Source organism: Pararge aegeria, chromosome 13 (assembly GCF_905163445.1).
Source record: "Pararge aegeria chromosome 13, ilParAegt1.1, whole genome shotgun sequence".
Classification (NCBI taxonomy): Eukaryota; Metazoa; Arthropoda; class Insecta; order Lepidoptera; family Nymphalidae; genus Pararge; species Pararge aegeria.
In genome coordinates, this window is record NC_053192.1 from 11,759,237 (window position 1) to 11,769,988 (window position 10,752).

The following is a 10,752-nucleotide window of genomic DNA, read 5'->3' on the forward strand; positions in this document are numbered from 1 at the left end:
ATTTTCTCGTTCGTATTTATGTGTGAACTATGTACTATACTAAAATACCTCGTTAGCGGTTTTTGTGGCTTGGTTTACAAATACCAAATTTCAGACATGAATTTTATTATGAGGCATTTAAGATTAGATCCTTTGTAATATAATATGCCTATGCTATTTTGGATAAAATATCGATGAAAGAATTATTAAAATCGGTTCTGTAGTTTCAATGGTTATCGATTAGGTGCAAACTAATAAAATCTTTCCTCCTCATATTAGTGGTACTTATGGATTATGAATAATAAATAAAGGTGAATTTAACGGAAAACGGTAAACCTGAGTCTCGAGCGGTAAACACTAAACAGTAAACACCACAGAAGATACGACACAGAAGTGGAAACGCATCGAATCCTATACAAAGAATGAGACCACAAACTTCAAAGCAAGCAAAACTATATTCATTCATAGTTTCCATAGTTTATACATTATTAGATCTGTGATACAAGTTCTACACGAGTCAAACTGGGTAAAAAGTTGTGCGGTTTTAATTGTGCTATTTCAATTAGAAAATTTGAGGAGTAATTAAATAGGTTACAAACGAACATTTGAATTATATAAAATGACAGACATTGGAAAGAAGGTAATGTCTATCCTTTATTTTATAATTTGTATGGTATTCTTTAGTGAAGCAAGAGTAATAATGGGTGTTAAAAATATAATGTAAAAACTGTGTGTAACGCTTACGTAGTGATTGTCATATTTTAAATGTGAATGGCCTGAATCGATTATTTACATGATTTCAATAGCTAAGTATCTCAGTTAGCTTAGTTTCTTGTAAAGTCAACATAACCTCAATAATGTAGGATGCGGCCATGGGGTCTACCGTCGAGGTACCTACTTTTCGGCGATCGGCTTTTTGTAATGTCATAAAGAGCTATTCTTAGGGAGATCCCTTTGTTCTAGGTTCAGGACTACAAGGATTCCCTAAAAGTGAAGGCAGAACGTTTAATAGTAAAAGGATTTCCAGAGAAGATTATCAAGTTGAATGAAATTCTTGAAACATCAAATTTCCAAAATCGAGATCTTTCAAATGTTCATCAGGTAAATATTATATGCTATGGGCACTTATTTAGAAAAGTTTCAATGAAGTTTCCTTCAGTTTTGTAAGGAAGTTTTAATACATTGACAGATGGAATAGGGAAAACTTTAAAAGAAAAGTATTCCATATTTTACCTTTGTAAATATTCATCCATTTGGATAATTCTGTGACTAATTCTATATATAATAATTATACTTAGTGGATGGATCAGTCCTGACAAGTTACAATATTAATTTACTTATTAAAGCATATTTCTTAAATATTTTCTTATGTTGTAAGTTAGGTATCTAATTAATTTTGAAAAAATTCTAGGACTTAAACATTCCAGTGCCACCTCCTGTTGAATTATCAAAGGAACCAAATGTAAAAAGACCACGTTTAGAATCATCAGAGGCATCAAACAACTCAACTATTGATGGCACTAAGGTATATGCCCTGCCTAATGGGCCTGTGCTATGCAACAGGACACTAAGTGATCTCATTCAACTAGTCAAACCTCATATTAGAGAGCTGGTAGAGGATTCAAACTTGGTAAGATGTTAATATGGACAGAGTCCCACCAACATTATTGCTTATTATATTCCAAGTGAATTACATATTTTTTAGGTGAATTTGTTATTTGCCGTGGTTAGATGACGACCAAATTCCATGTCACCACTTCTATCACTTAAAACTTACCTCCTGTGTTATGATACATATTTAGTTTTGCTTGCCTATATAGAAGACATTAATAGAAATACTTCTATTAATGTCTTCTATATAGACAAGCAAATAGATCCAAATACTTTGGCATCTGCAACATTAATGAATGTTCTGCCACCAATCCATGGCAGAATACCATTTTAAGTTTACTAGGTGATGGTTTGCCAACAAAACAACCAATTTTGCCCATGGTGACAAACAATATGTAGTGAAAGCCTTTGTGTTCAGTTTATCTGCTTAAAAATAATTTTATTGATAGAAACATCTATTCATTATGTCCTTGATAATTTGATTTGGCAAGACAAGATAATAATAAAACTTTAATTTAATTGTAATTGCAGCTTAAAATGTGGATTTCTTTTATGATCCCTAAAATTGAAGATGGCAATAACTTTGGTGTGTCAATACAAGAGGACACTCTTGCAGAGGTACAATCAGTAGAGTCGGAGGCTGCAGCATTCTTTGATCAGATCTCACGATATTATATATCACGGGCGAAGATTATTTCAAAGGTTGCCAAATACCCACATATTGATGACTATAGGAGAGCAATAAGTGTGAGTATTATATTTCCAAGTTGTTTTTGTTAAGATCTACATTAACATAGACTTAGTTTTACCTAAAATAGCTCTATTGCTGGTTATTGAATAAGAATGAGAGCATGTCTTTGATTTTAAAATCACTATTTGAACCTTCAAAAAATGATATAGATTCCATAACCAGAAATTTTAGAGGGTTATAGTTTATAACTGGATTAATACAAATGCAACATTTTTTGCAAAAGTTCACAGTCCATTGCTGAAAAGGCCTCTCCCAATGGGCTTGCTACCACCACAGAAGTATAGTAGTAACTAAGCCCCCAGCACTGCAATTACAGTTCTTTTTGTGCACCCGTGTGTTGACCATGTTCAGTGTTTCTTATTACAATAATGTGTATACTTATTAATTAGAGGGCAACAAAATAATTAATACAAGAATACTTGTGCTTTTTTTGCTTCTGGTGCAAAATTCGCCTCTCTGGATAAGACCTTGAGGATAATGTAAATTGTTGTTTGTTTCAGGAGCTTGATGAGAAGGAGTACCTTTCACTGTGGCTTGTAATGTGTGAAGTCCGCAACCGCTACTGTTCCCTACACGATATTGTGATCAAAAATCTAGAGAAAATTAAAAAGCCTCGCTCCTCTAATACAGAGTCACTATACTAAGTCCTAATTTTAATTTTCATCTATCTTAGACAGACAAGGAAACCTTGTGGATTTTAAAGGTAACAAACTTTTTAGGTTGCATACAGTAAGATTTTATTACCCCTAGAGGTATAAACCTAGTATCAATGAAACTTAGAAACAATACATTTTAAGTAAACATAAGTATATTATTATTATGACTGAAATTTTTTTTTTGCATTTTTTTGTTTGCAACATTTTAATAAACCCATATATCATTACTTACAAATATTTTTCGGATATCTTACATATATTAATATACAGTATTTTAAATACCTTAATATAGTCCCTAATAAAATCTTAAAATGTTCCATCAGCTATTGGACAAGACAGTCTGACTCTAGAGGTGATAACATCTGGTGGATGCATTAAATTATAAAAGTTCAACTGTCTCTACACACATTCTAGACAGATTTAAGAGCCTTCAGTAGCCCATTGGTTTATGATCTGACTATACTACTAGGTTAAGTACTATTCGTAGGTTTAAATATGGCTAATATTTGGACAAATGTATAGCCATTAGCACAAGGCTTTGTTTATCTGGAATAATACAAGCTAAAGATTCTTAATCGTCATACCATCACTAAGAGTCACAAGCAAGGAGTAGTCCAAAGTGAGTTATTACAGAATTGAACCAATACTGCTAACACCTATCTACATATCTGGATAATAAAATATCAAATAAACCTATGGTGATCATGTCTTAAAGACCCACCTAATGTGAAAGCCCACACAAACACATGGTAAAATTTACTTCACATTAAATGAATTTGATAAATGACTGCATTTATTATGCAGATTGGATAAAGTATATTGTTCCCCATTTATGTGTTTTTCTGTCTCAAGTCACTGAACATGAAAATAAACAAACACATAAAACAACTCAGTCAAATTAATTTAATTCAACCATTTATCATGCATATTCAACAAGAATGTGTGTAGAACCAGTAGTGTGGATTTCTGTTCATTACAGAATTTATGCATATTACATATGTTATAACTTTGAGTGTTTGAATATTATGTGTAAAACTTCTAGATTTAATGAGTAATATCAAAATTCTTGTACAGGAATAATTCAGCTATCCATACATGTTGACAGATTAACAAACTTCTGTGATGAGTTTTAGTTATTGAAAAGCTAATACTTGAGATGAATTGCAACCAACGTGTCTTGTTATATCATCATTCATTTTACCATACATATATCTGTAGCCCTATTGAAGGCTTTCATATAAACTAGCGTCACTAAAACGTTAGCATAAATCTGTTATTTTATACATAGGACCAAACATCAAAATATAACAACTCCATATATATGTGAAAGACTTAGTTTACTCCAAAGTTACTTAAGCAAGTTAACTTGATAAATAAGTAACACCAGGGGCACAGGGAGTCTGAATATTTTCTATTGCATAAACTCCACTGGTTTTAGAATTTAAATTGAGTAACATTAACTCCAATGCGTTTTGTTTCAATTCGGGCGCATATTTATTTGTCACGCCATGAAATCAATCATATTTATTGGCATGCTTTCAAGAAATCTCCCATGTCCTAAATGTGTTTTATATCAACCAATTGAAATGGCCTTTAAATTAATAAGCAATGATTAAATGTGCATAATCTGCAAAGCAATAATAATAATAATTAATTGTCTGTATTTAGAAGTTGCTAGATTTTTCCCTATACTAGTGAGTAAAAAAAACGAACCAAGGTATTACCTTGTAGCAAAACTATTCTTGTATTATTCTATGAGATAGGCAGTATAAGAAGTATAACAAATTAGAATAGTGTTTAATTCCAAATATCAAATAGAATCACCCAATAGGTATGTAAGTTTTGCGATTTTCTCCGCAAGCACCAGTGAGCTGTAATTACTTCTAGAGCCCTATGTAATCTGCATATTTGCCACGCATAGAGAATGCGAGTCAAGTGTCAACGCCATTAAAAACGACAATCATTACCAGCTTCTATAAAGGAAATTATAACAGTTGTATGATTCAAGTTCCCACCAGCTGTGGAAAGTGCGAAAATAGCTAAGAAACTCATATAAAATACTTTATGGTTTATTTTTACACGAATATACATGGGGTACGAATGGTCGTAGTCTACTAAATCGGACCATCCTTTAGAGCGCTACACTTAGGCCAAATGAGGACAGATTCGGACTACAGCTCTGCGTTAAAACTGTCCAATTTCTCTTTACTTTCCTAGAGGTAATATACATGATGATGACAAAAGATATCATTAATCAGCCTAGATATTATTATCCCATATTATTGAAGTACTATCATTTAATAATTATTACGTGTGAGTTCATTACATTTAATTGAAATAATTAATAATATGTATTTGGTAATAAAGCTGAACATTTTGTTGAAATTTGTACATTGATTATTCGTCAGTAAATCTGGCTACAGAGTTGCGATTTAGTTCAATCGCAATAGGTTATAATAGCGGTCAGTGACGCTACTTAACTAGACCCTGCGCAGTAATCGATTTTTAGGTTGCCATCGTATATCTAGTTAATAGGCGGTAATGCCACAATTTCAACATAAAATTTATTCCTAACGAGACATTAGTATTAAGTGAATTGTATTTACATTATAATAATCATAAACGTTAATTTATTGTTCCCTCAGTTTCCTTTGAGAAGTGACTGTAGGGTATACAATGTATTGTAAAAACTGTACCGCTGTCCATCTCCAGAGCCATCACATGTGGGGGCTCACATGCAGCAGTTGTTTATTGCATTATATTCAATTAAATACATTTCTATGAATGTGTATATGTTGTTTTATTTAAACGGTAACAATTAATCATTGTTTAGAGCCCTTTTGATTATCGTCGTATTTAAACGAAGAAACATAATTACCCAGATTAATATTTTGATGCAACTAATAATCCTTGAAAGGTGCAAGAGCTATTTGAAAATATTCTAAGACAAAAGATGCGAACAGCGTCATCTGTTGTATTGCACAATGAGGATATAAACTGAAATTTATTGGAAAAAACAGCTGCATTTATTTATCTTACCCTGTATCTATTTTATTTGTGATAATTACTCACAATAGTGATGTTAACCATAGCCAACTATAATTAAATTCCAGAACGTTTACGCCGGACTTCACGCCAGACGTTATAGGTATAATTTTGCGTCATTAGCAACTATGGGTTTATGGGCGAAAACTTTATGCAGGACATTATATAGTTATCTTTTTTTCTATTTTTTTTGGATAATACTGGCAATAATTATCGAAATAAAAGTGTCTTTTAAATTTCAATAAAATAAAAATCCTGGTTTGTCATCGTTCACGTTTCCTATATAGATTTATTGACGACTATTTGATAGCGATATACAAATTTCTATATCCATTTCAATTTCTAGATTTTAATTTATTGACTTTATTTTATCTAGATAGGTAGTCATATATGCATTATTAATTTTGACGTTATGGGAAGCGACATCGATAAAGGGAACTTTGGGGACAGCGCTCGCAACCGATCAAAGTATGAATTGCACAAAATAAAATCAAACCACGTGTTCGATGGAGCCGGTGAAAATGTGCACTACCACAGCGATACCGAGTCGCTAGGTTCCAGAAAGAGTAAAACACGATACATCAACCCAGCGATTTGTATTGAAACAGTCGAGTCTACCCACTCTGCAACTTCTCTGCAAACAGATTCTTCTATCATCGATGATGTGACCCCACATCCACACAGTTCTTACAGGAGTAATTCAACCCCTTTTCTAACTGGGCGCGTATCGAATACGTCCTCTGGGAGTGTGAAGCGTAAGTCTTGCCGCCTTGGTAATCAAGCAGTGTGTTGCGATAATGACGCGACGCCACGCGAAAGTCGAACGTATCGCGAAGACGGTGCGGATACTTTTCGTTTATCTGTGGCTTCGGTTTCCACGACCACCACAGCTAAGGAAGAACGCGAGCGAAATGAGAGGAAGCGCCAGGAAGCATTTGAACAGTGGTTGGCGCGGAAAGAACATGAGGTAATTAAATCAACTTATTTACCTACACTCCTTTATTTAACTTCCTACTTTCGTAACTATAGACAGCTTCTGGGTAAAGTGTCTCCAAACTTTTTGGCCGTCCTGAATATGTAGGTACCTATTATTTTATTCACGTGTGGCCCTGAAGACAGCTTGCGCGTTACGTAGTGCGCGCCTAAAGGTGCGGCAAAAATATTGGAAACTACTTTACCCAGTAGAAATGACATTAATAAAAACAGACTATTGTATCGTACCTACTACCTACCGAAAAATTTGTAAAAAGGTAGGTACGTAGGTATAAGTACCTGTTGCCAAAGCGTACCTATTAGATGACAGGTAACATTAAGCTGATCCGTTGATTGAAATGGTAAATGGGTAGGTATCCTTTTAAGCCATTCTAATTATTGTAGGGCATTAATCGTAGTTTGGACAGCATTTTCAATCCTTGGATACAATTTTAATTAAGTAAGTAGGTATAATAAAATAATAAATTATGAAATTATTTAGCTGTATAATTCGGTGATTATTCATAGAAACGAGAAAAAGCACGGTTAGAGAAAATGAAAATGCAAGTAGCAGCTTCTACAACGGCCCAGCAACGGGAGGAATCGTTTAAGAAGTGGTTGGAGCGGAAACGTATGCAAACCGAGCGTCGCAAAGCAGAAGAGATCATGCGACAGTACCGCACCAACGAGCGACTCGAGCTGGAGAACAAGAAACGACAGAGGGACAAAGAAGAGAAGTTGGCAGAGTGGATAAAGAAGAAAGAAGAGGAGATGAAATGTATGTTTGCAACATAATCTTATCAGCAAACGTTATCTGTATCGCGGTGGCATGAAATCACTTTAAAGGCACAGAAACTGAATTCTCTCTGGTCTGGTCCGGTGGGGCGCTTTGGCCTTGGCTTTGGCTAGTTATAACCCTAACGACAAAGACGTGTCGCTAAGCGATTTTGTGTTCCGGTGTGATGCCGTGTGGAAACTGATTAAGTATATGACTACCAGACTCCCTAACAGGTTAGCCCGCTACCATCTTAGACTGCATCATTCTTATCACCAGGTGAGATTGCAATCAAGGGCTATTTTGTATGGAATAACAAAAAAGGAAAAAAAAGAAAGTTGCTATCAAATGCCAATTAAAGCCTCTATATGACCTCAGTTGCTAGCAGTACCTACCTACTGACGAACTTCGGAACCCGGCACGCACCTCTAACTTTCCGTAGTTGTATGTTGTTGTTACCTACGGGTTTAAAGCAATTTAGTATCACTTGCTTCAACTTTGAAGGAAAACATTGCAAGGAAACCTGCATGCCTGAGAGTTATCAATAATGTACTCAAGAGCGTTTGAAGTCCACCGTTCCGCACTTGGCCAGCGTTGTTGAGTACAGCCTAAACTCTTGTCCCTTCTTATATACAGTGGATTGGTAATGGGTTGACAATGAGATTCAGTGTTTACGACGATCTCGGTTAGCAACTAAGGTTTACCAAAATAGTGGTCGTTCCTACAGTTTCTAACTTAATTTTATATACAACGAGATAAGGAACATTAATAAGTGCTATTTATCCATCCTTTAAAAATAATTATTCTTCACCTTGTCTGTTACTACCTAATATCTTTGTCGACGTTACTGGGCAGGCGTCGGAATATATCCTAAGCTATATTTATTTGTTGGTTCCTGACTGCCTCTACTAATTATCATCGCTTTATAACTAAATCAACGAAAAATGCACACAATTTATAATCACGTTTGAACGTTGTATATTGACCTTCTTTTCTCTGAGGTAGGGCTTCTCTTATGAAATTGCGACATGACTAACAGTATAGTTACACCACTGGCCTCAAGCTTAACGAACCAAATACCTTAGTGATTTTATATTAATACTAGCTGACCCCAGCGCCATCTGTCGGGCTGATTTGTGAATCTAAACCATCCAGGGTGCCACCCAAACGCATACCGAAATATTAATTCAAATCGGTCCAGCCGTCTAGGAGTTCAGTAACATACACACGCACACAAGAAATATATATATAAAGATATAACTGATTAAAAACAATTAGCAATGAAAACTCGAGCTGAACGGAAAGCTGCGCGTGCGGCGATAGAAGAAGAGCGTCGACGGGTACAAGGCGAACGAGCCTACCGCGATTGGCTGCGAACAAGCAAGAATAAACCACTGCCTGTACCTTTGAACCAAGGGGAACTTAGTGAGTCGAGTTATACAGTAATATATTATAGTATCGCCGTTTCATCTGAATCGTCTTGTCATTATATATCTTTCCCGCTCGCACTCATTAGCACCAAGTCAGCGTCAAGTTTACACATAATTATTAATACTAACGTTTATGACGGGACGACTCAGATAATAACGTGGGTAGAAGAATATCTACAGCACACACACTAGCTTTGTATGAAATATCTACTGTGAAGTCAACATCTCCTGAGGATGCACCGGTTTCGGAGCGAAATTTGCGTAGAGGGTACATGTTTGGTGTGGAGTGAAAATTAAACTACACCATAAAGATTCTTCTGCTTTTCGCGGAGTATAGTCAATATAGCTTAATTTTCTTTAAACATCTCCTGTGTAACTCCTTTGAGGGTGACGTTTAACTCTTAATGGGTTAAACAGGCCCGCGCCTTTGTGTAATTTGGGTTAAACATGCTTGTGAAACTTAGTAGTCATCATCTTTATTATCATATAAACCCATTAACGGCCCACTATAGATCTCCTCCCATAATATGAAGGGGTAAGGTAGACTCCACACCCCTTTGAAAATATTATGGAAAACTCTCAGGCATGCAACGTTTCCCCACGATGTTTTCCTTCACCGTTGAAGCAAGTGATATTTTAATTGCTTAAAATGAACATAACTTAGAAAGGTGCGTGCTGGGTTTCGAACCCGGTCTCCCGAAAGTAAAGTCGAACTGGCTATCGCCACTTCTTATAAGTAACACCGCAGAAATAAACTAGTTTAACAATTTTCACGTGTGTGCACTGTGGTAAAAGGTACCTAGTAGTCAGACAGTCAGTTGTTGAAATTATCAATAGGTATTAATTGATGCCATTTCTTTTTAAGGTATGCGTGGTTCAGTGTCTCAAATGTATATAAACCCCGTTCCATGGCAGTCACCAACGTAGTGAAAACCAAGGACGAATCTACGCGAACTTATGACTGCAAATTAAAACAAAATTCCGGCAGCTATCGCAAAAATAAGTTCCATTATTTCGTTCGGTTTTAATAAATAGCTGACGGTTTAAGGAATTTGGCCTAACATTTTGGCATCTGTGGCGTTATTAGGCTAACAATTTAGGCTAGATACAAAAATTTCTCCAAACAGTTGTTATGAATTGTGCAAAAAGGATTCAGAGTTCTAAATGGTACTTACTCATGTTACCACAATACTGTTTTAGTATATCATTTTAGAATAAATTTTTAATTTTATACCATAGCTTTTTTTGTTAAGTTAATCCTTACTATTATTATTAATGCGAAAGTGTGTTTATGCGTTTGCCCGTCCTTTACGCCCTAATTAAGCAACCAATCAACTTAATTTTTGGCTAGATTTGAAACGACAGAAAGTAATGCTACTTTTCGTTCTAAAATCGCTTAGCGGCACATATATGTCGGTAGTGTGAAGCCTCCCACCGACCAGACCGGAGAAAGCCACAGCTGTTGCCTGCGAATTCATGTTGGTTTCCGTAGGAACCTCATTGGAACAGTTTAATTGCCGTAACTTTAAATTA

General features: G+C 35.3%; 2 protein-coding genes across 4 annotated transcripts; both read left to right on the top strand.

Moving 5' to 3' along the window:
- The first annotated feature begins 424 nt into the window (after window positions 1–424).
- LOC120628535 (proteasome activator complex subunit 3) lies at window positions 425–5,788 on the top strand. Of its 2 annotated transcripts, none has more exons than XM_039896926.1 (5): window positions 425–619; window positions 949–1,080; window positions 1,391–1,609; window positions 2,122–2,337; window positions 2,842–5,788. In XM_039896926.1, exons 1-5 carry the CDS (start codon window positions 599–601, stop codon window positions 2,983–2,985), a joined length of 732 nt encoding a protein of 243 aa, XP_039752860.1. In that variant the 5' UTR covers window positions 425–598; the 3' UTR covers window positions 2,986–5,788. The 2 variants fall into 2 exon arrangements, with proteins under 2 accessions (XP_039752860.1, XP_039752859.1); XM_039896925.1 differs by having other exon boundaries at window positions 431–619; window positions 943–1,080.
- A 548-nt stretch (window positions 5,789–6,336) lies between these two features.
- LOC120628863 (coiled-coil domain-containing protein 34-like) lies at window positions 6,337–10,239 on the top strand. 2 transcript variants are annotated; one of them, XM_039897512.1, is made up of 4 exons: window positions 6,337–7,009; window positions 7,543–7,792; window positions 9,068–9,214; window positions 10,085–10,239. In XM_039897512.1, the coding sequence occupies exons 1-4, from the start codon at window positions 6,455–6,457 to the stop codon at window positions 10,144–10,146; spliced, it is 1,014 nt and encodes a 337-aa protein (XP_039753446.1). In that variant the 5' UTR covers window positions 6,337–6,454; the 3' UTR covers window positions 10,147–10,239. The 2 variants fall into 2 exon arrangements, with proteins under 2 accessions (XP_039753446.1, XP_039753447.1); XM_039897513.1 differs by lacking the exon at window positions 9,068–9,214.
- The last annotated feature ends 513 nt before the right edge of the window (window positions 10,240–10,752 follow it).

Coding starts and splice junctions, on each gene's coding strand:
- LOC120628535 (XM_039896925.1), top strand. CDS start 599: ATGACAGACATTGGAAAGAAG. Junction 1,610..2,121: donor TGGTAGAGGATTCAAACTTG/GTAAGATGTTAA, acceptor TTGTAATTGCAG/CTTAAAATGTGGATTTCTTT. Junction 2,338..2,841: donor ACTATAGGAGAGCAATAAGT/GTGAGTATTATA, acceptor TGTTTGTTTCAG/GAGCTTGATGAGAAGGAGTA.
- LOC120628863 (XM_039897512.1), top strand. CDS start 6,455: ATGGGAAGCGACATCGATAAAGGGAACTTTGGGGACAGCGCTCGCAAC. Junction 7,010..7,542: donor TGGCGCGGAAAGAACATGAG/GTAATTAAATCA, acceptor GATTATTCATAG/AAACGAGAAAAAGCACGGTT. Junction 9,215..10,084: donor TTTGAACCAAGGGGAACTTA/GTGAGTCGAGTT, acceptor TTTCTTTTTAAG/GTATGCGTGGTTCAGTGTCT.